Source organism: Centroberyx affinis, unplaced genomic scaffold, assembly GCF_046629955.1.
Source record: "Centroberyx affinis isolate AG114_WGS23_722 - 3 ecotype Tasmania unplaced genomic scaffold, CSIRO-AGI_Caff_v1 ptg002702l_1, whole genome shotgun sequence".
NCBI classification, from domain to species: domain Eukaryota; kingdom Metazoa; phylum Chordata; class Actinopteri; order Beryciformes; family Berycidae; genus Centroberyx; species Centroberyx affinis.
Window position 1 is genome coordinate 157,969 of NW_027280879.1, and position 27,488 is coordinate 185,456.

General features: G+C 41.3%; 1 protein-coding gene across 1 annotated transcript; it reads left to right on the forward strand.

The window, feature by feature from the left end:
* Positions 1-27,488, forward strand: bcan (brevican). Its single transcript, XM_071535399.1, has 15 exons — positions 1-77; positions 11,512-11,594; positions 14,088-14,480; positions 16,455-16,629; positions 17,190-17,317; positions 17,425-17,718; positions 18,025-18,521; positions 18,570-19,104; positions 19,872-20,870; positions 22,179-22,283; positions 22,830-22,988; positions 24,414-24,496; positions 25,049-25,193; positions 26,703-26,885; positions 27,268-27,488. Exons 1-15 carry the CDS (start codon positions 1-3, stop codon positions 27,387-27,389), a joined length of 3,978 nt encoding a protein of 1,325 aa, XP_071391500.1. The 3' UTR covers positions 27,390-27,488.

Below are 27,488 nucleotides of genomic sequence, written 5' to 3' on the forward strand. Positions count from 1 at the left end.
ATGCGGGATTGGTGGGCCGGCGGTGATGGAGGAACTGGTGAGAAGCAGAAAGAGGGGAATAGCGGTGGTCCTTTGCAGTGAGAAAGGAAAGGGGTCCAGCACAGGGGAGGAGGTGGTGTCAGGTCGATCCAGCGATGGCTCAGCGAGCGGTCCTGCGCCGCATTCTCAAAACCTGAATGACAAAGGAGAGACTTTATTTGGCCGGGTGTGTGTGTGACCGGCTTTGATTATATGAGCACCGCAGCATGTCGGTGTGAGTTTGTACTTCCAGACATGAATCTGCTTTCTGTTCAGTGAATTCATGCTAACTACCCAGTTGTTCTTCTGTTTGCTCCAAATAAACCGCCGTTGCTGCCGCCGGAAATGTAAAACACATCACTTCCTGTGCAGCAGAGGAATTTTCCCAGGAAAGACCCAGATACTGGTGTTTAACAGCAAATGTAAAAACTTTCATGAACTGGGTATAGATTGAATCCCTTTTGTATTATATCAATCTTTGATAGAGAGTATCAAAAATGTCATAGATTATTACTTAAAGGACCTACACAAAATTCAGTTTACCCAATATCTGACATCTATCTTGGCACCAAAACCATCCGTGTGCATGCTAACGCTTTAGCATACAGTATGCTAAGTAATCGTAGGCGACTAGTATTATCCAAAGTATGACAATAAATTGCTACTGGTTTTTTTTTATGACCTGTAGATTCATAAATTCTGAAAACAAAATCTTCATCCATCTTCATCATTAGTGAAGTCCATTACCAATCAGCAGCACAAAAACTTTAGCTGACTAGCTAACTTTGCTCACTTCCTCTGTAAACAAAACAAGTTACGCTCAAAGTATCGCGGGAAGAGAGATCTTCTGCCATTGAAAGTGCGTTCTTTATGTTGAATTTTCTGCCTATTTTACCAATCCCACTAGCCTGGCAGGATTAGACATGTCATTATAATGAACTGACCATCCAGCCTTAGAGCTGCTACAAGTTCTCATTTTCTCACTTTTAGCATAGTGCTAGACGCCTACAATTGCTTAACACACTGTATGCTAAGCATTAGCATACCGGACTATCTACTATCTACCAAAGACACAGAGATGATTTTGGTGCCAATCCTCTTGTCCAACGTGAAACAATAAAACAATGAAAATCTTCAAACATTTCACTTTTACCAAGTAAATGTCCTGGAACAAGTTACATTCTCCTGAAAAAAAGTTGACTTTTTTGAAACCAGTAAAATTATCTGCCAGTGCAGTAAGATGATTTCACACAAAAAATTCCTAAAATAAGCTTGATAAGTCTGGATATAAGATAAAAATCTCTTGATTGATTGATTGTTTGTCAGTTTTTGCAGTGCACAAAATTCGGTGTAACAAATAACGTAACAAGTCTTGTTCAGTTCATGTATTTGTGTGAGATCAGGTTGCTCTTGTCACGTATTGGGTGAGGTGACCAGTCGGCCAAACTCCCAGAAAGTCAGTGTAGTCCTTTAAGAGTGCGGCTCGCTCCCCCTCTAGCCTCAAATGACCTTTCCTGGCAAGTTGAGCGGTCAAACATCCTCCCTCTCGGCCCCCGCCGCCTCTCCCTCAAGGTGAAGTCATCGGGTATTCAGCCACTTGTGATGCCTGTCTAAGCACTTCTGATGTTGCCTGGGATGCGTCCTCTGCCTGCTCCGTCTCCCCAGAGGAAACACACCGCTCCCTCTCCTTGGCGTATGGAAATGTGGTCATGGCGAGAGGCCATACACCCAGAGAGAGACTGTGTGTGAGTGTGTGTGTGTGTGTGTGTTAGAGAGAGAGAGAGAAGGAGTTAGAGAGAGGGAGTGGGACAGAGAGAGAGAGAGAGTTGATAGTTTGCGAATCAAGGCAATGCTGGATCTCACTGTGATCTCACACATTTCCAAGATATAAAGAGGAGCTGAAACCAGTATGAGAAAAGGTTGACAGGGAATTATAGGTAGACTGTTGGTTTGCTCATTTACATATTTACCGCATCCAATATTTACCGATTGGATGCTGGCCGGAAATACACCTTACTACCACCTTGGGAAAAAAATGCTATCTAGATGCATTGTTTTTGTTTTGTTTTTTAATCATACTTGTTAATACATATATTTATACTTTTACACTTTTTAAACATTACTTTTTCTGTTATTATGATGTTGGTCATCTTGTTTCTGTTAGGGTTAGTTTGTTTTTCTTTTTTATGATCCTGAACTGTTTTTAACCATGTTTGTAAGGCATGCTGGGTTACATTGTTGTATAAAAAGAAAATTTGTTTTGATATAATATTGGTATCGCAGTTATAACTCAATAGCTTAGAGACTCAATAGCTTGCCATTTTTAGCTGTGTTGTCCACACTCAGAATAACCAAAGTGTATCCATGCTCACCCAAAAAATAATGGTTGAAATGCCTGTTGCCATGCATTCAAACAAAGGGAATCATTTAAGAGGCGTGATAGAGAAATAAAAGGATCACATTTGGTGTGACAGAGGCTTACTGCACAGTCATACTGTATTCATGTTGAATTTAACCAAACATTAAAGTAATGAAGGCTTGGGAAAGCTTTTGCACCAAAGTTGACGATAATTGTCACGGCTGTATTATATATTTTAATACATTTCAGAATAGATGTTATCACCCATTTTACTCAACTGCTTTTGAATAGAATAGCAGACTTTTGTCATGACTCATTTCTCATACAATAGACACTTTAGGGTGTATTGTATTTTCCATTACTTATTACAGCGCCTTTTTCCATTTAAATCCTATGGATATGGGTATTTATTAATTCATCCGTAGTCCTGTTCAGCGAAATGATTTGAAAGGCCGGTTTTATCCTGAGTGGCACTTCTGTCTTCACAGATTTTATCGTGGATGACAGAGCCAAATTCGGGTATTAAAGGAGAAACCTTTGAGTGATTATTTATTAATCCTGTTTTGATTAGAAATGTCTCTCTGCTGAGACCCACAAAACAACCTTTAATTTCCGCCGTCAGTTCAAGTTTAATACTCCTTTCATTTGAAGGAAAATTCTCCTTGACATAATTGCGGTGTTTGTCTGTGATTTTCCACTCAGACGCCCAGATTCAGGCAAAGCAACAGCTGAGACAAACAGAGTACGTCTTCCTCTGTCCTCACCGCAGGTTTGCTTGTAAAAGAGCTTGTATAAAAGATTAAAGAGTCTGGATCGGCCTTTTAGAGTCTTTCAGCCTAATTTACTTCCTCCTCCAGGTGAACTGCTTGTTATTCCAGCAGAGCCGTCGCTCAGACACTCATTTAGCAAATCCCACTTCTGGTAATGCTCTTTTTCCAAAAAGTTTTGTGTAAACTAACAGCACTTTCTGACTGCGTCCTTATGGGTATAAACGAACCCCGTCCCGTTTGTCCTGTTTGGTTTCACACTGACAACCGTCAAGCGATATCTGTCCCGTTTTGATTCCTGACATGACATTCTTTTAGGGTTCTTGTGAATAGACAAAGGCGCGCGAAGGGAGTAACTATACAGATGACAAAAAATGGCTGTGAAACATGTGTCACTATTGATTTCTGTTCCTAGTCTTAACACGATTGCTTTCAGACTGATGGGAAACAAAACGCGTCTCTCAGTCCGGCTTGTTTGTTTCGGAACAAGTTGTGATTTCACTTTCACACTTGTCAAAAGTAACCGTGTCAAGAACGTAAACGCACTCTGTTTCGAAACAAGCTAGCCAATGGGAACCGGTCTGAAAGCACCCTGAATCAAAGACTTACAGTAATGTAACACTCATGAATAGACTCCATCTATAGCCATGAAAATTAGACCAGAACAGGTAGCATGCTTTTACTAATGACTGTATCAGTATCAAATAGAACTATTAAAGAGATCATCTGTAAGAGCAATGTTTGTTTGTTTGTTTTTTTTGTCTGCATCTTTGCTGTGGTGTTTCTGCTCTGCACTTCCCAGAGATCACCTGTCAATCAAACAGTGTGGGCGGAGCTTGGATTTTCTGTTGATGCAGTTTGAGTCTCTCTTTTCTCTGTCTGTTCAGCCATGGTGGCTATCGCTGCTCATGCTAACTACCCAGTTCTTCTTCTTCTGTTTATTCCAAACAAACCGGAAACATAAAACGTATCACTTCCTGTGCGGCAGAGGATTTTTTTCCAGGAAAGAGCTACCAGACACTGTATGTTTAGATGTTGAAGATCAGATGAAGAATAACAACAGCTTCATCCAACACAATCATTAATGACCAAGAACTTATACATTTTACTGTTCTAATATAATATTCCCCCGTTAAAAAATATAATAGTTAAAAAGTTAAAGATTCTGCTTTTCTTAAAGTTCACTGAGTTTGCGGCATGACTGTGCAATTTAGTTTCCATTCCCCACCGGCACAGTGGGCCTCCGATCATTTATTCATTTCCCCTGTCTTCAGTGGAAACGCAGCTTATAAAGCGACACTGGGACACAGAAATGGAAACGAAGGACTCTTCTTGGTCAGGCAGTGAAATGTGATACTCTGCATTAAAATTTGTTTGGGGATAACAGCAACTCCCAGAGACAGGCAGCAACCAGTGATTTTCATTTCCAAAGCAGGTTTCACTTTAATTTTCCAAAAAAAGAAAGGGCAAGCTTGAAGCATCTCAACAGGAATCTTTGTCAAACGCTTCTTTATAAAGAAAGATAATGGTTGCAGTCTGTTTTGAGAGTTGCTGTTACCCCACAACCTCATTTAAAGGTATAATATGTAACATTTCCGCATTAAAAACGACTAGACCTGTTATATATTTTTTTGAGTTGTGCACTTACATTATCCCAAATGTTTCCAACAATGTTCAAACCCAGAGAAATCCGTAATTTTATTCAAGGTAATGGTGCGTTTAATTTGGTCGCCTGTCGATGGCGTCATATCCCCTTTACCCCCTAACTTCCTGTCATGGCGTCATATCCCCTTTACCCCCTAACTTCCTGTCATGGCGCCATATCCCCTTTACCCTCTAACTTCCGGGGAAACACGGGAAACACCAGATGATCCTTCAGAGAGTGAGGAAGGAAGTCGGCCAACTAGCTAGCTAGCCGCTCTAGCCGCTCTGTTGTTTTTTTCATTCTATTGTTTTTATCGCTCACTCCTGACGGATCATGATTATTCATTCCCGTTTGCTGCGCGTTCTGTCGCCAAAGCTGTCCCCGTAAAAAAAACTCCCATGATCCCACGCTACTTCACGATGTCATCAAACTACGTCTTTTGTTATTGTTTTGATTGACAGACCCCTAGCGGCAGAAATTACATACTGTGCGTTTAAAGCTACACTGGCCAGATTTTGAAAACTACCGTTGTTTTATCAGCCTAAATCACAAAGTGGGGCAGCAAAAGAGAAGAGCGTCCTATCCGCCATCATCCATCCATAATCGAGATGCCATACATTCGCCCTATTTGCCCAAATTACATTCTGGTGTTGGTATGGACCATAGACTGTAAAAAAAGGTGGACATAGTGAGTGTGATGTCACTCATAGATTTCTTAAGGGCCGTTTTGAATCCAAAAGTTGGGGTCTACAAGCGCCGCCATGTTGACATTTTTTAGAGTCAAAGCAGCCAGAGCAAAGCCGGGGGTTTCCCACAGCGCCGCCTGCTATTGGTCCGTAATTAGCGACCTGTCGATCACTCAGAAAACAACAATTATTTTGAAAATCGCCATATAGACAAATATAAGAAGAAGTGAAATTAGCTACTGAGACCATAACCTCTTGTCAAAAAAATGTATTGACTTTATATTTTGAGTGAGAAGTTGGGCTGTGGTCCCATTGACTTGCATGGAGCTGGGCCTGGTTTGGAGTCTTTTTGGAGCCGACATCTAGCGGACATTAGAGGAACTGCAGTGTAGCACCCAATAATGTAATAATTTCCTGAAAATGTAATAACGTCTGAAAATGTAATAAAATTTGCACTTAACGTTATCGAAAATGTAATAAAACCCAATAATGTAATAACTTGACCAATAATGTAATAAAATGTCCTGACTGATATTGTAATAACATTTTGCCGATAATGTAATACCTTTCAATATAATAAAATCCAATAATGTAATAACTTGACCAATAATGTAATAAAATGTCCTGACTGATATTGTAATAACATTTTACCGATAATGTAATACCTTTAAATATAATAAAACCCAATAATGTAATAACTTGACCGATAATGTAATAAAATGTCCTGACTGATATTGTAATAACATTTTTGCTGATAATGTAATAGCTTTCAGGTATTACAATATGAGTCAGGACATTTTATTACATTATTGGTCAAGTTATTACATAATTGGGTTTTATTATATTGAAAAGTATTACATTATCGGTAAAATGTTATTACAATATCAGTCAGGACATTTTATTACATTATTGGTCAAGTTATTACATTATTGGGTTTTATTACATTTTCGATAAAGTTAAGTGCAAATTTTATTACATTTTTTACGTTATTACATTTTCAGGAAATTATTACATTATTGGGTGCTACATGCAGCTTTCAGCCAGTTCCTTATTGGCTTCAAAATTCGCCCGTGCTTTTGGCCGCTTGGTATCGACACTTCTCTGCCCGCGGGGAGTGACAAATCAAAACTTTATGTGTCAAATCCAAACTGTCTCCTAAACAGCAGCAGAGAAAGCTGGGCTCACCAGCATTAGATCTTTTCCTCTCTCGTCTCTTTGGTTTCCTTTGGTATAAAGCATCACAGACCGGCCGGTTGGTAAACATGAACATTAACTGACGTCACCTTTCAGGATTTCGGGGTATTGAATTGCAATCCTTTCAAACAGTTGCCTCTCACTGCCATTTGGAGCCATTTTGGATAAGGACTGCTGTCCCCAAAAAGCCTTTGTGAACCCAGTAAACCACTCTCATAGATGTGTTGCTCTGTATACTTCTCAGCCAGTGATGTGTGCTGGTTGGATGGAGCAGGACTGGAATTCACAGCTGGGCAGTGAGAAGAGAAGAGAAGAGAAGAGAAGAGAAGAGAAGAGAAGAGAAGAGAAGAGAAGAGAAGAGAAGAGAAAACTTAAATGATCCCCGTGGAGAAATGGGTTGTTGCAGTGTAGCAAATAGTATTACAGTACAACAAAGACAAATGAAAGACAAACGGAAAAATAGAACCCACAGAAGAATAAAAGGAGTTGTAATAATGGTAAAGCCTTTCGTTTTACCCTCCAGGGAGTTTTGGGGGAAATCAGAATTCAGCTCACACTCTCCAGCTCCTGAAGCCTGACTCATGCCAGCTAGAAAACACCAAGGACACACAGGCAGTCACCCCCCCTCCTCCCATTTCTCTCTCTCTCTCTCTCTCTCTCTCTCTCACACACACACACACACCTACATACACACACACTGGAGCTGGACGATATCGCAAAAAAAAAAAATCATCTTAATTAAATCAAGTTTTCTTATGTTTCAATTGTGATACATACAGGGACAAAAGGTTATTCTCCAAACCTTCTTACAAGCCTTTAAAAATAATTGTGTGTGTGGTGGTGGGGGGGCAATTTGGATTTGCTCAGCTTGAATACAATAAAAGATTTTCTCTGAGATGCAACTTGATTTGAGGGCCAGGGATCACACACAACTCAAGAATACATGAATACCTTTCCCTATGATAGAAAACACTGCAGCCTCCAGTGATTTGGAAATTGCAGTAATCAATATTGTGATTTTGATGTTTTTACGATCAATTTTGCAGCCCCAATACACACACACACACACTCTGGTCGACATATACATACAACAGTGACAAATGCCCTTGCCACCTTTATAACACGTAGTCACTGGTTAACTTGCAGTGGTGGAAGAAGTACTCAGATCTTTTGCTTAAGTAAAAGTAGAAATACCACAGTAAAAAAAAATACTCTGTTACAAGTAAAAGTCCTGCATTCAAAATGTTACTTAAGTAAAAGTACAAAAGTATTAGCATCAAAATGTACTTAAAGCAACAAAAGTAAAAGTACCCATTATGCAGAATGGCCCATTTCAGAATAATACAGTATATATTATATTATTGAATTATAATTATTGATGCATTAATGTGTAAGCATCACTTTAATATTGCAGCTGGAAAAGGTGGGGCTGATTTCCACTACTTTATATACTGCTGGGTAGCTTACAGTAATCTATAATAATACATCACAATTTATTAGTTGATTATATTTTGTATTAATAATCTGAATCTGCAAAGTAACCAGTAACTTAAGTTATCAAATAAAGGTAGTGGAGTAAAAAGTACAATATTTCCCTCTGAAATGTAATGGAGTAGAAGTATAAAGTAGCATAAAATGGTAATACTCAAGTAAAGTACAAGTACCTCAAAATTGTACTTAAGTACAGTATTCAAGTAAATGTACTTAGTTACTTTCCACCTCTGAACTCATCTTCACATTTTCTTTCTAAAAATGTAATTTCTGAATTCAAAGCTACAATGTTTTGAATATTATGATATGAGCCTCAGGAGACCCCAACTCATCTCGTCATCTAATACAAGGCTGCAGAAGATCCATGTGTGTGAAAATATACTATCAAACACACCTGATCAGTTCTCTTTAAATTCAATCACTTCAGAAGGTGGAATCACTTCAAAATCCAATTCCAAAACACCTTTTTTTTCTTAAAAACACTGATAGAATTGAGAATTAAGACTCCTATCATGAGCCAGTGAACAGCAGTTTGATAGTCTATTGATTGAATTGAAAGTCAGTTGGCCTGAACCCTGACCTGCAAAACCCTTCATTTATTCTATGCAAAGCAAAACTCTGCAGCAAAACTCCGCAGCAATCCCTTATGCCTCTAATCGATGGGAATGCAGGATGTATTCTTGGCATTCTTAGTGTTTTCATCGACGTTGCCCGTGATGGATAAAGTCATCACCCTATCTGTTTCCACGGAGCCCCCGGCCAGAGCGATAGGGCCGATATCTGCTCACCGGCTTCTTTACTTCAGTAGCGAACTGAAGTGTGCGCTGAAAAGTTGGCCGCTCGCCACCGTCTTGTAATCTGCTCTGAGTTTGATGAATGGCTCTGAGCGTGAATCGATATCTGTGTATTTTTCTCCCTCCACGGCGAGCGTCTGCATCCAGCGCTCTGCAGAGAACCTGAGGGAGTCACAGCTATCACTGTCTCACTTTGTGGTGTTTTCCATATGTCCCCCTCTAGGTCCTGTAGGGTTGTATAGTCCAGTGATTCTCAACCTTTTTCATATCAAGGACCCTAATCTAGTCCACATTAGTGCCACAGACCCCCATTTGATGAGATTTTGTCTCTCGGACCCAAATCTGAGAATGTTTTTATTATTAGATATGATTTTGTCCAGAATTCCATGACTATCTATTGTAGGTAGAGAGATAACTAGAGAAACTATGATCAAAACAGTCATTCTTCTCCATTTTTCAACTGTGTTAACTTCTTGTAAATGAAATAATGCTGAAGTTTAACGATTCATCAATTGGCCGGGGACCCCCTGGAACCCCCTCAAGGACCCCTGGTGGTCCCCGGACCCCACGTTGAGAAACACCGGTATAGTCAAAGCCACATTAGTCCAAGTGGAGTCCATGACCGGAGCAAACAGAATCCTATTTGATTGACTTTATTGATTTTATTTTATTTTGTTTTACTGTTCTCACAGTTCTCACACTGCAAAAAATGACAAGCTGTCCAGTGATTTTATCTTGTTTCCAGACCTATCAAGCTTATTTCATGATATTTTTAGTCAAATTTTCTCCCTGCACTGACAGATAATCTTGCTGGTTTCAGTAGATTTCACTTGATTCATGCCAATGTGACTTCTTTCAAGAAATCATCATGAAACAATGAAGAAAATCTTGAAACAAGAAACTTTCTCCAAGACGATTTCACTTTTACCAAGTAAATGTCCTGAAACAAGTTACATTCTCCTGAAAAAAAAAGTCACATTTGTTGAAACCGGTAAAATTATCTGCCAGTGCAGCAAGATGATTTCACAAAAAAATGCTAAAATAAGGTTGAAATAAGCTTTTTTTATTGTTCTTACAGTTGTCATTGCTTCTATTTACTGTTGTTTTATTGCCGCTGTGTCATGTTGTTTGATTTTATACTGGGCACTTTGTAAACCAATTTTTAGAAAAGTGCTATATAAATAGAGTTATTATTAAAGTTATTAGTATTATTATTATTATTCAAGACCTAGACAAAAATAGCCAGCAAACCATGTTCATTTCTTTTCAAATATAAAAATAATTCTTAAGAACTTTCTTAAGAATCTACAGAAATGTAGGTCTATCTGTATGGAATTATTATGGACTTATCAATGCACATTTAAGGCCCATTACATACACAGGTTTCTACAGGTGAAACCTTTAAATTGGTTGTAGTTCTGAGGAAAAAAACAAATAAATTCACCCACTTTTTATATTTTGAGATAGGCAGGAAAAAGTCAAGTCAACATGCAGCAGTGGCTGAGGCCGAGAGTCTACAAACAGGTCAAAAAAGAGTTCTTGAGATCGAACTTCACTCCGGCTTTTTTCAACCTGGATCCTATTTTCCCATCTCATCCATCATACTGATCGATCCTGTCAATTGCTTCACTATAGAGCTACTTAACGTCTTGCCCCCGCTCTCCAGTCCAGTCCTAAGTGGCCAATCGACGCCCCAAAAATCAACCCCAAAAGCACCCAAAGCATGGCCCTTTTCAGTATATTGATTGCTCGCTCTGTAATGATACATGTCAGTTATAAGATGCGCAGTAAATTAAAGTCTTGCCTTTCTCGTGCCGCTTTCATGCTACGTTGGACATTGCTTTAGCACTTCCTTGTTTACTCTTGCTGCCTCACCATTCAACAATGTAGAATTCTGTAATAATAAAATAAACTGAAAATTAAATATATATATATATGTTTCATTACGGATGGAGTGTCAATATGTTTAAAAAGACAAGCTTTGGGTGTTTTTGGGGTTGATTTTTGGAGTGTTCATTGTAGTGGAGAGCCGCAGCCAGGCAAATAAGATGCAAGTAGCTCTATAGTGAAGTAATTGACAAGATATTGGTCAGCATTGATCGGTATGATGGAAAGTGATGGGAAAATAGAGTCCAGGTTGAAAAGGGACAGAGTTACATTACATCACATTATGTCATTTAGCAGACGCTTTTGTCCAAAGCGACTTACAATAACTGCATTTTATCAACAGTTGTCAAGCCAACTGTATATCACAGTCTTCATCAGCTAAGACTTTACTAGTACTAATAAGTAGCATTTGTAGAATCAGAGTTTTTGTTTTATTTTATTTTATTCCTTATTAAGAGTAGAAGGGGAAAAAGATCGTTACATGAGTTAAGCTTTAAGACCGAGACACGGCTCAAGTACTGCAGTCCTGAGTTCCTAGTCATTTATGTTCAAATGTTTTGTCTCTTTCTTCCTTCTGTCTCACTGTTACCCCCCCCCCCCCCGCCTCATCTGCACCCCCCCTCCGCCACCCCACCCCACCCCTCCTCCTCCCTCTGTCTTTTACCCACAGATTGGATGTGCTTCTATCTCTGCTGCTGTGTGCCATCTGTCTCCTTGTCCTACCGTCCTCCTCTACCCCCAACCAGGAGTCAGGTACACATCAAACCTCCCCCCACCCCCCCCTCCCTCCCTCCCTCACCGCTCCCCTCCACCACTGACATCCAGCAGTCCATTAAATCATACGCGACCTCTGACTTTTAAGGGTAGCGGGGTGCTCTTTAATCACTTCCTGTCGTTCATTGTTTCTTGCTGACGTGCACACTCTGGAAACCGTTTTCAAGGACGTTTCAGTTCCACAGTATAGAAATTCAAGTATAACTGATGTGCCCAAAGGAATGGCCGAAGTGTCTTATCTTCACTGTGTCAAGAGCACAGTGAAGGCAAAGTGGCGAGACGTTAAAATGGCTTCCAGATTTCCACATTTGCTCGACAAATTGGGTCACCGGTCCTCAGAGAAACCTTCTGAACCTACCGGGTCACCTTGTGGTGAAGTGTATTATATTACTGTGCAGGATATACTGTAACACCATAACACCACAGAAGAGGACAGGATCATATTTAAGTCCCTGCTGTACAGCTAAATGCTTCCTTGAACCTGAGAGGGAAATTTGTCCTTTATAAAAGGGTTTCAGCAAGCGATAAGATATTTTGTCTATTATGATACAACTGTGAATTGTGAAAGTATTTGTGAGATACTTGCTGGTTGAGATACTTATTATACTGTAAGTCATATAAGGATTATGAGGAGATGATTAAGACCTATGACATAATACCGGTGTTTCTTTCCCACGGCGCAGCTGAGGGCATCACGAGCCAAATTCAGGTCAGTCAGTCAGTCAGTCAGTCAGGTAACGCTCAATCTGTGAACCCATCTTCTATCGGTCTGACGACGATTAGACTCTGGGGGCGACGGCCAATATTTCGGGGTTTCCGGTGTAGCCAGCGGACATCCGGGCCAAGACTTCCTCTTCCGTGCTCCGGTCATTGTTTACAGTCCGATTAGCAACTTGAGACGCGAGAATGGAGTCGGAGTTGAGAGACGATGTCTCATATGCAGATATCTGTTTATAGAGATTAGCCGAAATGTCGTCTGGACCTAAAAAACAATACAGTCGTAGACGTTGTCTCTCAACTCCAACTCCATTCTCGCATCTCAAGTTGCTAATCAGACTGTAAACAATGACCAGTGCACGGAAGAGAAAGTCTTGGCCCGGATGTCCGCTGGCTACACCGGAAACCCCGAAATATTGGCCGTCACCCCCAGAGTCTAATCGTCGTCAGACCGATAGACGATGGGTTCCAGGATTGGGTAACGCTTAGTGAGATGTCGCTTCGTAAGATGGTCTCTAGAGGGCGTTTTTGACGAAGAGATAGCCTCTCGCCTATCGGGCTAAATGCCACTACACTGCAACTAAATACGGTTGTCACTCCTCATTGGAGCTTAATCCTGCTAAGTTCACACAGTTCGGTTATTAAGGAGAGAACCGCATTCTACAACCGAACTCACTGTATACCTGAAAATTCAGGTATTGACTACTGAATTTGAGAGCGCATTCAGTTAGTAGTGTGAACCAGAACCGGACCGGACAGTTGGTTGTTACGTGACGTAAGGCACAACACTTACGTTACGTAACATTATCACCGTAGTTTGAGATATCAGCACTCGTTTTCCTCCTTCAGAAGAAGCCATTTGCTGCCATTCATTCTTACACAGTATGAAAAACAACTTCCACAGAGCGATAGAATCCATCACAGTGAACATGAAGCCCTTATTTACAGTTTACAGTTATTTCATTGTGCTGAGTCGAGTGTTTTTCTTCTCAGCGCTGCGTTACGTTCCGCTCAGCTTCCTGTCAGCCAGCTGACACCACAGGAAGAAATTAAGTCTCCTCCAGGAAATAATCCTTAGAAACACTTTACTGTCACATCCATGGCTTTTTATTCAGGGTGTCTTTGTTAGCCGGGACAGCAGTTCATTTCTAGCGAGGTTTGACAGGGTAAAGTTTGGATTTTAAAACCAACGAAAAACGAGTAAATACTAAAATACTCGATTTACATACGGCATGCATTGCAAAATGATTGGGGGAAATAACTAGATGTAGACAGAGGTGAATGGCCTATAAATAACACCAGTGTTCTCCTTTAAAGGGGCAAGAAGTCATCTTTTCCTTTATCGTCCTCTATTGGCAACAAGTAGCAATAAACTAAACTCCTCCCACACAAGTTTCTACAGCCTGGACTGAAAACTAAGGCATTAATTTATACATTATTTAATAGTCATCTTTATAAACTATTAAATAATGTATAAATTAATACCTTAGTTAACATGAACACCATTAGTAAATTACACATTAGTTAACTGTTAATTAAGGCTTAGTTAATTCTTATTAAGCATTAACTAACCCTTAACTTAATGACCCTTATTGTAAAGTGTTACCGCCTATTTGTTGCATTACTCAATAATCAATCACATTTGTCCAATTACATTTTGTGGCCCGTGGTCCAACACTGATGTTACATTTCAGCCCTTGACCCTCCATGTCAGAAAAGTCGAAGCACACCTGCTTTAACGGTTTCTGTCCCCAGATGATTCGAAGCTCCTCCAGGTGACGATCCCCACCGCCGCCCCGGTGCTGGCCGTCCTGGGCGACTCTCTGACGTTACCCTGCCTGGTGTCTCTGTCCCACCCGCCGCCCTCCCCCTCCACCAACGGCCGGCACGCCGTGCTCTCCCTGCCGCGGGTCAAATGGAGCGTACTGACTCAGGGCCGCGAGACGGAGATCCTGGTCGCCCGCGGCGACAGGGTGAAAGTCAGCGAGGCCTACAAGGACCGCGCCTCCCTGCTGAACTACGCCTACTCCCCCGCCGACCTCACCCTGCGCCTGGACAGCCTGAGGCACAACGACACCGGCTTCTACCGCTGCGAGGTGCAGCAGGGCCTGGAGGACGCCGACGACGTGGTTCAGGTCAAGGTTAAAGGTGAGAGAGAGACAGATATGTTATTTATCATAATAAGATATCAAACAGCAAACATAAAAGATAAAAAAGTAAAGGATATTAATAAGAAATCCAAAGATTAAAGGAAGCAATTCAAAATATGTGTTGATTCCTGTATTAACATATTGACATGATTCACATTGCTATTTAAAAATATACAATCAGCTTTTTATATATACAGCTTTATTGCACAGGTGGATTCCTTCCTTTTTTCTGTTTTTTTTTTTTATCAGTGTGTGTGTGTGTGTTCTTGCTGGGTTCTTATTGTCTAATTCACATACTGAAATATTTCACAGTGATAACTACAGGTTGCTGTTAGATAGCAGCCAAAACAGATAATCTAGTTGTGGTCCAATGACATTTACAGCCCAGGTGAAATATCATCAACTCAACTTGAAACAAGTGTATTGATCTGCCTCATTTCAAGATAATGTCACTTCATTCTCGAGGCAAATTGAGCTGCACTGGAACCCTATTACATTATCTCATCCCATTAGCAGATTTTTTCAGTAGTTTTAAAAACAATACGATTATAAGATTGAATAAAGTAAGAGAAAATCAACACTAAATCACTTAGAGGAGTGCAGCAGCAATTTTCTGCCCTGTGTGATTTAGTGTTGATTTACTCTTTAAATAACTTGAGATGGACATTTTTTACAGCGTAGTCCTGTGGCACTGACAGCCCCGGCAGTGAGCATCAACATGTCAGCAGACAGGCTCCGAGCCAGAGAAAAGTGATTTAGGAGAAGTCATGAAAGGACTCAAGGTCAAACAAACCGTCTCCCGCAAAATAGAGAGAAGCTACTGTGCCGCTCATATGTCTGTATCTTTATCATGCAATACAGACTCTGCTTTGATGAATTGGGTGTCTCACTCTATGCACCTAGCAAGTAATAGATTATGGATCCCCTGACCACAGTTATTTGTGACCCAATATATCACTGAATGTTGCTTGCAGTATGATCACAGAAAACACTGAACCCAGAAAGTACAAGACTCTTGTTCTGTGTTAATAAGGCTGGTTTTCCACGGCGGCGATGCTTCCCCTGACCACAGTTATTTGTAATCCAATAAATTATGCCTTCACACTGCATGTTTCTTCCAATAAGATAAACTATAAGACCCGAAATGCAAAAGACTTTGGCTCTTTGGGGATGGTTTCCCGCCAGCATCTTTTGTAACACAATTAATCAGGCCTTTGCATTAAAATGTAAAGTGACACTTTGTGATACTTTATCGATCCCAGTAGGGAAATTCTATTTTCTGTTGCCCAAAGGTCAGGCTCAGCTACAGATTCAGTGTTTTGCTTCAGCACTTCAGCAGGGGGCAAAACCTGAACCTGGGTCTTCAGGTTGAAGGGCAATCTTTCTAACCACTGCACAGCAAATTTTCATGTCAATAAGTGTTGATTTTTCTGCGAAAATTTTGTTGAATTGACAAGTGTTGATTATTGTTGATCTGGCTGTGAAGTGGGTGCTCAAACTAGCAAATTAACAGATGGGTGGGGACTTACTTATATATAAACACTGGCATAGTGTTGATTTTTACACTCTCCGTTGTTAAATTAACACTGATGATTTTGCGGTGTCCTGCCATCAGTGATGCTTTCGGAATGATCACATGAAACGCTGCAAAAAACGTCATTTAGTCTCATATTCAGCCTTCAAATCTTATATTTCTTAAACCAAGAGAAAAATTCTGCCAGTGAGGTGAGATAACTCCACTTGTTTCCAATGCAGTTTCACTTGTCTCAGGAATTTTCTAGAAATGAGTGTCAGTATTTTTAAACAGTTCACAATAAGGCAGATCACTGCACTACTATCAAGAAAATGAAACATTTTTTCCACTTATTTTAAGAAAATTACGATTTTAGGACTCAATAATAGACTAAATGACTTGTTAAGATGGAGATTTTTTTGCATTAGAATTCATAAGACTGTGGTTCTGGGTTAACAGGGGTGGTGTTCCATTATCGTGATGCGTCTAGCCGGTACGCCTTCACCTTTGAGCAGGCCAGAGACGCCTGCGAGGAGATTGGGGCTCAAATTGCCACTCCAGAGCAGCTCCTGGCCGCCTACCACAGTGGATATGAGCAGTGTGATGCAGGGTGGCTCTCAGACCACTCAGTGAGGTAAGGACCTCAGAGAAAATGGACCAATGTCAAACGGGACACTTGTCACTTGATGCTGGATCAAGTGGCCACTTAACTTGAAAGTTCTGCATTTTGCGTTTGGGTTAAATTGAGTTTTGAGTCCCTCAGATTTCCAGCACCCATTTGGCAACATCCCAAATTTTATGCAGCTTTAGGCAAACAACAACACTCTAAAATGTGCTTTGAATAGCATTACCGGGGCAAAGTGCTGAAATGTCGCTGTCTAAGTGGCTGAGGGAGCATCCAGTATGGAGGCTAGTTAGCATGGAGGGCTGATAGAGGGTCTAGTGGACCACTCAGCCGCTTGGCAACTAAGATTTGATATGCTCTCTCCGCATCTGCAGATGAGAACACACAGATTAAGTCGTCAAGTGGCTAAGTGGGCAGAAATGTTTGGTTTGAGATCAGGCCAGTGCCTCTTTAGCATTCACTCAAAGAAGTACTCATGCAAGTGGTTGTTAGGCTAAGAGTACAGCTATTATGGAAGAGGACTCTTTGGGACTTGGTGTTTCAATGCTGTGCAACATTTCCCTCCATAGATATCCCATCCAGATGCCAAGAGAGGGCTGTTTTGGGGACATGGATGGGCTGCCAGGAGTGAGGAACTATGGGCTGTTAGAGCCTGATGAGCTGTATGACGTCTACTGCTACGTGGAGAATATTCAGGGTAACACAGAAAACAACTTAAATCATCCACTGCTCTCAATTTTGATTGCAAATCTGATTAGGCATGGCACATTAACAAACTACATCACATCTTATCCCTATTTACAGGGGAGGTGTTCCATGGCTCCGCCCCCCAGCGTTTCACCCTATGGGAGGCTAAGGCCTACTGTCAGAGTCAGTGGGCGGAGCTAGCCACCACGGGTCAGCTGTACGCAGCCTGGAATGATGGGCTGAACCACTGCAGCCCGGGGTGGCTGGCGGACGGCAGCGTGCGGTACCCCATCGTGACCCCTAGAGAGCGCTGTGGTGGGGGCGAACCTGGGGTCCGAACCTTCTATCGCTTCAGCAACCAGACGGGCTTCCCCGAGGCTCACACTCATCACGATGTCTACTGCTTCAGAAGTAAGAAAGCGATCCGTCATTGCTAGGTGTAACAGTTGATGTATTTCTATGGGCAGCATCATCCAAGCTAGGCTGCTATACTGCACTTTGAGCTTCTGTATTTCCCAGAATAATCATTCTACCTGTGATGGAAGGTGCCTACTTGATAACTCTAATAACAAAGATGCTATCATAGATGCCCTTTATTTTTTCTTACATCCAAGCCAGCTTTCTAGGTAGACGCTCAACCTATTCAGTAGCACAAGGGATAGTTACAGATCCTGGACATTAATAAATAACATTCACCCATTCTATTTATTATTCCAGGCAATAATGGCCCTCACACAGAATCTCCCCAGGATTTCTTGGCCACCGAGCCGGAGGACATTGGCCAGGACATTGTTTCCCTGACTAACCCGCTGCAGGAGGTCAGCCTCAGCAAGGTGACAGTGCAGGGGGGCGGAGAGGCCCAAGGTTCCCAGACAGCTGGTCCCGTCCCAGAGGGGCATGGGGTGAAGCAGGGTCCCGTGGAGGGTCAGACCCCAACGGCGGGCTATCAGAAGGAGCCGCTGTTCACTGTGGACCTTCATCAATCTGTCACTCCCCCATCTGAACATCGGGAGTCTACATCCACCAAGGACACCTGGGAGCCAGTGGAGGAGGCCAGCTACCCGGAGTCCTATCAACCTGCCCCTGAAGAAAGCCCAGACACAAGCCACCCTGTTTCCCCTCATGAAGAGTCTCAGGAAAGTCCAACATCTTCTCCAGAGACGGACGGTGCTACAACTGTTGGTGAAGAATCCACTCTGCTCACAACCGATGGAGCAGCTCCAGAGAGCGGTGAACCCACAGAGCCTCATGAGATTTCTGAGAACAACCACGAGACCGAAACCCTGGACGCTTCAGGTGTCAACGCGACATCTGGAGCCGATGGCGGTGAAATGCTCAACAACTCTTCGGAGGTGCATCAGGACAGTGATTTGCCCGTTTCACAAGAGGACCACACTGAAGATATCCACTTGGAGCACACAACTGAAACTGAGCTGGTATACCAAAGCACCGCTCACGATGTGTCAGGAAGGCCAGAGGAGGCCAGTGCTGGTGGTGCTGAGGAGACGTCAGTGGTGGCTACTTCGCCCCACGATGAGGAACCGGACATCCACTCCACCACCCCGTTGCCGTACTTCGACAATACGACACCGGAGAACCCTCCAACGGAAGAAGACTCTGCAGAGGAGACTGCAAATCCTCTCCCAGATGAGGACACCAACATGCTTGATTCATCTGTTGCCCCAACAGTGGAGCACGATGGCTCTGCTGCTGAAGAAACAGAAAATCCGGTCACTCAAAGCCCAGTTGACATGGACACCAATGACAACTCTGGACTGGTCCCTACCTCTGAGTCTAGTAAGTATATACATTGAATATTAGGGCTAGAGTGATATATCGGGCCGGTATTGGGCTTTTATTAAATAGATATCCAGATATGGGCCAGTCATGCAATCCATTCCAATATGATGGAGGTTCCTCCCTGACCACAGTTACATGAAAACAGTCTGCAATGAAATGTATTTCCTTTACATATTTTTTTCATTTAATTGTTCAATAATGTTTTTGGTAAATGAATTCTTATTTTAAAGGCAGTATTGTATCCCAGAGTTTCCCTACCATTGAATAGGTGTGGTGGGTCTCCCTGCCAGTTTTAGTGTCCTATGATGTTCTAAATGCAGTTTCAGAGGATTTTCCATCCTAACAAAAATACAAATCTGGATGAAAGACTGAATTATTGTATTTTTTTGGCAATAGTCACATGTAATGATATTGAATATCAGCTGTCAGCAGCTTAACACAAAAACATTGGTATCAGGCTTCAAAAACCCAGATCAGTTGAACCCTATTGAATATATGAAATATAAAGGCCTACACAGCATGACAATGCTTTGTTGCGCTACTTGTAGTTTTGTCAAATTATATTTATTGCATTTCTCAACTTAAAACCCATTTCATACTGCTTTAGGACCTTAAGCATTCTTTAATCATGACTTTTCAGTGTTTTATATCCTGTTCCTTGCTGCAATGATCCATTTTCACATCAAACTACAAGGTGCTCTTGAACTTTCCCGTGTGTAGATATGTTTACACCTAGAATTTTATATGATCCCTTTTCTTGACAGGTTACGATCCTACTCATGAACAGTCAGGCGTAACGATAGAGTCCTCCTCGCCTGTCGACCACAGTGATGAAGAGTTTGACGGTACTTCAGTGGATCCAAGCACCTCCACCGACCAGAATGAACACATCGACCCTGCAGAAATCCCAACTGTGGAAGTCATGACAGTCACCGATGACTCAGGCTCCAGTGAAGAGAGTCCTGTTCAAAAGAATGATCTGGTTACTTTATTAACATCCCCTGTTCCTGTAACCCTGTCTCCCCCTTCTGCTGAGGTGGAGGCTAGCTCCCCAGGTGAGTTCATTACCTTCATCCCTGAAAGCAATGCTACATCTGGGTCTGAACTTGTGGAAGAGATCCAGCATAAAGTCGAGCAGGAGGGATTAGGACAAGGCCCAGAGGTATTCCTCAGCACCACCCAGAATATCACAGCCTCCGGACAGAGCGCGGACGGTGAGCCTGAGGGGAGCGGAGAGGAAGCAGGAGAGGAGCATCCAGAATCAGATGAGGGATCGGGTGAATCCTCGGGGGAAAGCCCGGGGTTGAAACCAGAGCTCCTGCTGACAAACCCAACTCTCTCAACAGACCGCGGATCTGAGGGAAGTGAGACGGAGTCGGGCACCGATGCGCCATCAGCAGAGATAGAAATCACACTTCTCCCCGCTCTGACCTTCAGCCCCGGCTGGGAATCGAGGCCTCCCCCCACTGTACCCCAGGAGTCCCGCTCTGATCTGGAATACAGCGCAGAGCCGCCTGTCACTGAGGAACATGATGATGTGTCTAAAGAGCAAGAGGTCATAGCGGAAGACCCCACCTCATCCCCATCTACAGAGGAACCAGAGGAGACCGCCAGTCCGACCCTCACCACAGACCACGATGATGATTCGGCTGTGACCGCTGCCACCTTGTACCCAGAGGATCTTGAAGAAGAAGAAGAAGAAGAGCAGACTACCATAGCTGCAACACCGCCTGCCAGTAGAGTGTCTGCTGCAAGACAGGGAGGCGTTTCAGGTAACGGCTCAACATAAAAATTGCTGCATAATTTTGCCAACAACAAAAACATCAGTCGTAGTGTAAGTACACTTGACTGTTGATTTTTGGGGGGTTTTACCTCTCCCTCCAAACTGCTTAATCAGGAGAAGGATTTGCATTGCATCCAAGCACCTCAAGCTGACTCAGCCCAACAGAGGGATTAGCTTCTCTCTTCTCTTTGGATTAATTCACACACTAAAACACACAGCAGGTTCTCACCGGGAGACTCTTCACTGTGCTACACAAGAGGGGTTTCATTCCAAAACGCTATATATCCATTTTTAGACTAGTTTAAAAAATATAATCAATTCCATCCTCAACAATGGTAGTATTTGGGGGCCAAAAGTCTTAAAATTGCTAATAATTAAAATGTTTTTGTTCTGGAATAAAAGTCTTCACATGCTTGCTCGCTTGAATATTTGTGACTCAGCCTTAATCATAATGAGGTAAAAGTGACTGTAAAATGAAGACAACTTCAATAGTCCTTTTTATTTAAAATACAGAGATATATACAATTACAATTTTTAACCCAGTCATAATGTTTATTCACTTTAAACATAATCACCATGAAATAGAGTCAATACAGTCACATTTTTCATCTGAAAAGCTGAATTGGGTAGTTTTAGAAAGACAATTTGAACCTCTGAAATATCAAAAACTTTGGCTTTATAGCTGGATGTAGCAAGACAGTAACTCATTAACTGTGATGACCCTACCCTTCCATCACATTTACAATTTTTAAACTTCACAGTCTACAGAGGTTTTTAAGTGTTTTTGGATAAGCAATATTTTCAAATTACCATAATATGATTTAGAACCAAAACTAGGCTGCATAGTGCTGCCGCTTTAAAATTGCATGAAATTGTTTAAGATATTGAAACAGGAGCAGGAGCATAAACAATACTGCAGCTTTTGGAGGAATGGGTCCCATCCCTGATGTAACAGCTCCCTCTGGTGGTGCCTCCCTCCAGCTCAACAAATGAGGACTTTCATTCCAAAATTAGATATTCACCATTTGAAAAAGTGACACCTACTCTGATAAAACGATTGCTGACAAAATGTTTGCTGACATTTATTTAACCATTTTTTTTTATTTATTTATTTATTTATTTTTTACAAAATAGTGATATTTAAGAAAATCAGCTGGATTTTTTAAAATATTGAGCAATGAATATAAAGTGTAAATTGTCTTTTCAGAACAGATATATAGCATTTGTTGTTTTACATTGCCTGGAGCTCTGTTATTTACTAAGTAACACCATGTTCACAATGCCTTAGATTCCTGTCTGGAGAACCCTTGTTTGAATGGAGGGACTTGTGTGGACGGTGGAGCGACACGGTGCCTTTGCCTGCCTGGTTATGGAGGAGACTTGTGCCAAACAGGTGCAGTACCTACTATTTACACTGTTCCATAATTTCCTATTTTAAGTTCTCTCTAAACATTTAATTTAATTATACGCACAGTGTACAAAGAATTAGGAAGACCTTCACCTAGTTTAGTTTGACAAACCATAGAAGTGCATTGCAAAAACACGATAACAAAATACTATAGTAAAAAACAAAGAAAAAAATAAAAATGTATGCTGCTGAGATAAAAATAAAAACAAACAACAAACAAACAAGCAAAAGCATTAAAATGCATTAAAAAGCATTTGCATCTTTGCTTTGGTTTCCTCAAAACTTCAAAATCTCTCTTTAACCTGTCTCCTCCCTTTCGTGTACATCTCTCCTTTCTGACTGAAATGGATTTAACAGGTGAAAACAATAACAGATCATATCTTTCACTTGAACTTACCTACTATTTCATGGACAAAACACGTCTTCCTAGTGTGTTTTATACCCTTGATGTATTTTGCATTTCTGTGTGTTTTTTTATGTGTTTCTCTCTGCTGTTTGACTGCCTCTCCTCTGATTCTCCATCCTGTTCAGACCTGGAGGCCTGTGAGCCCGGCTGGGACAAGTTTGAGGGCTTCTGTTACCGTCACTTCACCAAGCGGCAGGGCTGGGAGGTGGCCGAGCAGCACTGCCGCATGTGTGGAGGACATCTGGTTTCTCTCATGACCCCCGAGGAGCAGGACTACATCAACGGTACTGTTGGCTGAAGAATAGCATGCTCACAGCTGCAGATTGGAGTTTTAGTTTTGGAAATGTTTCTCAGAGGCAGAGCTGCTCTGGAGGCAGAAATAATCTCACTGGTTGAGTTAAAACTCAGTGGGCGGAGCCAAAGAACCACACTTTTTCAGAGCGCAAGTTAGGTAACTGGCAAACTTGAATAATAATAATATTAATAATAATAATAATAATAATAAACTTTATTTGTATAGCACCTTTCATACAAGAAATGCAGCTCAATGTTCTTTACAACAAAGAAATTACATGCACCAAGTGCTTCACATAAAACTTGATAATAATAGTAAAAATAAGATAAAGAGAATAGAATAGATAGAATGCATCTTCACATGAAAATAGACATAGAATGAGCATAAAAACAGGGATAGGATGCCATAATTAATGTAAAATAAGATGGAGAATAAAACCCACTTGATAATAATAGTAAAATTAAGATAAAAATGAGGAATGCATAACATAAGATGGAAAATAAAACCCACTGAATAATAATAATAAAAATAAAGTTAAAAAATAGAGTACATAGAATGCATAAAATCAAGTAAAATACAACATTTTAAAAGAAGTGCAGCAGTGCATAAGTGCGAAAAGCAAAGAGGGAACTCTGGTATAAATATAATAAAAATATAAATGGCAATGACTGCTTTTTTTCATCCATTCATGACCACGGCATTCATGATCTCCATGGCCACCCACAGCACCTATTCAAATTCCGCTTATGCTCATTCATTACATCTCTAACCACCAGACCACCCAAACATCCCTGTAATTCAAACCCTTGTATAACCTCAAGCACTGAGTTGGTTTGTTTTAAAAGTTGTGTGGTCCAGAACAGACACAACAACTGTCTTTCATGTCTCACCTCTCACTGACTCGGTTTATCCAGAAAATGTCATGGCTGTGATGTTGGTGTTGGTATTGCGTCTGGCAACAAGGCGATGAGATAATTATCTCACATTCCTCTGGTGGTGCCTGCCTGACTCTGCGGGTGGTTGCCATGGAGACTCATACTGTATGTTTAGCAAGTGCAAGAGAGGGCAGTATCAGAATTTCAAAAGCAAGGTTGTAGAATTTGAGTCTTGATCAGTTGATTGATTTAAAAAGTTGACCATATATTTGGCAACAAATATATTAGGCTACCATCAGGAACTGTATTATTAGAACAAAATCCTGCAATATTTAGTTTATCCTTCCAATGAAATGTGGTCTTGAAAATGACTTGGCTCAGACTGGTCTACTATTTTTGGTCTTGATTTTGACTTGGATTTGAACCCATTTCATCTTGGTCTTTACTTTATCTTTACTACAGCCCTGTTCAGATACAGTGACCCCTCTCTCTCTCTTTTTCTCCCTTCTTTTGTTCTCCTAACATCTGCTCACCTCTAGACAAATACAGAGAGTACCAGTGGATCGGACTGAATGACAGAACCATTGAGGGAGACTTCCGCTGGTCGGACGGGAACCCTCTGGTGAGTGTTACTCAGTCAAATTGTTGCACTAAACCTCCAGTGTATCTTACATTTTGCTTTTATATTCTCCCTGGTTACACCTTGAATACTGTCAGACCTGGGTGAAATAATATTTGCAAATAATCCTTGATGTTGGTTTTAACTTACTGGCAGTACCAAAAGTGTGTGGTTTACAATTTAGTAAGTTCAATTCAAGAAAGTTGTCAGTCACAGAAAACTATAATAAATTTACTTGTCAAATACTTTCTTATCATTGTCTAAGCTTCCTAGTGCTCATTGTCTCACCCATCTTACACTCGAAGCAGGTTAAACAGATGTCTATTTGCAAATAATATACAACAGATACAAAAATCCAAAATATATATATGTTATAACTGGAATAATCCTGAGAACTGGTATGTTTACTGGCTCTCATCTGCATGTGAACTGTATAAGTGCTCAGACTCAATCTCAACAACCTCTACCCCACCCTACTCTGCTGTACTATACTCTACTCTCCTCTACTGTACTCTCTCTCTCTCTCCCCCTTTGCTCGCTCCCTCTCTCTGCCAGCTGTATGAGAACTGGTACAGAGGCCAGCCTGACAGTTACTTCCTGTCTGGTGAGGACTGTGCGGTGATGGTGTGGCACGACAGCGGCCGCTGGAGCGACGTGCCGTGTAACTACCACCTGTCCTACACCTGCAAGAAGGGCACCTGTGAGTACACCACTTTTCTCTGGTCTGGGTCCTTCTCCAGTGCTTCAGTGAAACTAACTAGCAGAGGTGGGATGTAACAAAGTAAAAATACTTCATTACTGTACTTAAGTAAGACTTTCAAGTATCTGTATTTTACTCAAGTTTTTCTTTCACTGAAGACTTTTTACTTTTACTCACTACATTTCAAAAGAAAAATCTGTACTTTCTACTCATTGCATTTTCAAAACAGACTTGTTACTTTTGGGAAATCATCAACTGATTTTCTAAGAAAAATGTATTTTCAGCATCAGACGGCTTCCATCCCGGAAGCAGCTGATCAAGAGCCAGATGTGATTGGCTGCTTGTTCAGTAAAGTGACACCAAAAATTTGGGAAAGGGAGAGAGAGAGAGAAGCAACACGAAGAAGAGAGAAGCAACAAGAGAGAGAATTAACATTAGCGAATTCAGCTGCTAGGGTTCGGGTTCGTGATCTGAGCTGCAGACTCTTTCTCATCTGGGATTCAGAGGAACGCTCAACAGAAAACCGGTTTAGAACATAAGAAATTACTTTTTTAGAGAACGACTTTTACTTTTATACTTTAAGTAAATGTAAGTCCACGTACTTTTATACTTTGACTTGAGTAAAGGATTTGAAATGGTTCTTCAACTTCTACCAGAGTATATTTTTAAATGAGTATTTGCACTTGAGTAGGGAATTTATGTACTTCTACCACCTCTGCTAACTAGTTAGTAGATGCTAGAGGATTGTTAGTGACGTCTGTTGTCTGAGTGTTGTGGCTCGGACCTTGCTCTCCTTACAATAGAGTCTTTGCAGTTGCGTCATAAATCTCCCAGCAGCCATAGGTGCCACCATCATTAGTTGTGCACGACTCCCAAGTATTTGGAGACAATCCTGATTTTGATTCTAATGGTGGAAGTCACTGGAATCGACTCTTCAGCTCCTATAGAATAAACTATTGGGAGCTATTGAGACCAATGCGGCACACAATAGGCGAAGTCAGTAACTTAATTAAGTAAAGTAAGATGTAAGTGAGATGTAAGTATAGTAACTATTTCATGAGTGAATAGCCTAAAGCTAATTTGTAATACTTTAGGCTTCTCTCGCATATTCCACAAGTCACTTTGTCATCTTTTAGTTCAAAAAATTGCCACACTGAGGAAGTTGCCATAGTAAGCACAGGTTTCTCTGACAGACCAGTGACTGAGCATTAAACTATGCACATAATGCCTGCTTCAGCAGCTGAATGATAAGTGGTTTGGCTCTTGACCAATTAGCTATGTTATGTAAAACAAAAAAAAGATTGTTGAAAAAGCAGAATTGAGAGATACCGCCGTTCTGTTCAGGGTCATTAATTGGCTGCTAAAATGTACATGCACTAATTAAATGGAAGTGTGCTAAAGGTTGCTCTCAACCATTTTAGTTACCCTTCCCGATAATCTTTAAGGTTTTAATCATGTTATGTTTTCATCTCAGCATGGTGTTTTTCTCCTTTTCTTCTTTGCCTATAGCCTCCTGTGGCGAGCCGCCCGAGATTCCCAATGCAAAGCTCTTCGGTAAGAAGCGGCTGCGTTATGAGACCAACGCCAAGGTGCGGTACTACTGCGAGGAGGGCTTCCTGCAGAGACTGAACCCTGTTGTCAGGTGCCTGCCCAACGGCCAGTGGGAGGAGCCTATGATTACCTGCACACCAAGTAAAGACCCAGAACTACCGCTGGTTGACACAGATTAGCCATATGCATTAATACAACAGAAATCACATGTCTGTAATGTTAACTGTACAGTTAATATGCTTTGAAATGATAAGACTTACATGTGTGTTAATGGTTTCTTAAAAGTGAAGCCTGTATTATAGAATATTCTGAATGTGTCATGCAACATCAAAAACCTAAAGTGTGACTGTTTCATAATATAGAAGCCTGAAACCGCTATTGTTTAATGTTAAATATGTAAAAACAGACCCTAAATAATTCTCATGCTTGGGATTTTTGATAAAGCATGGCATATGTACAACTTTCCCTGATAGGTAAAGTAAAGGCTGTGATGATTTATTTTGCTGTCCCATCCCTGCTTTAGCCCATTCGATGGATGAAGAGCTGGTGACATCACCTCCTTCCCAGCATGAAGACGTCATGGAGGTGGACACAGCCACGGAGAAATCCACTCCACAGTTCTGGGACATTAAGTGGAGTATCTAAACCCGTCCTCCCCTTTCTAACAGTATCCCCCCTCCACACACTTCCCCTGTGTTTCAAAGACTATCCAGCCCATTCCTTGCATTCAGATGGATCCATGCA

What these genes read in the sequence shown, in the direction of transcription:
- bcan (XM_071535399.1), top strand. Translation starts at nt 1, where the DNA reads ATGCGGGATTGGTGGGCCGGCGGTGATGGAGGAACTGGTGAGAAGCAG. An exon ending in GGTTCAGGTCAAGGTTAAAG is followed by an intron (nt 14,481 to 16,454) that starts GTGAGAGAGAGA and finishes CTGGGTTAACAG; the next exon opens with GGGTGGTGTTCCATTATCGT. An exon ending in CTCTCAGACCACTCAGTGAG is followed by an intron (nt 16,630 to 17,189) that starts GTAAGGACCTCA and finishes TTCCCTCCATAG; the next exon opens with ATATCCCATCCAGATGCCAA.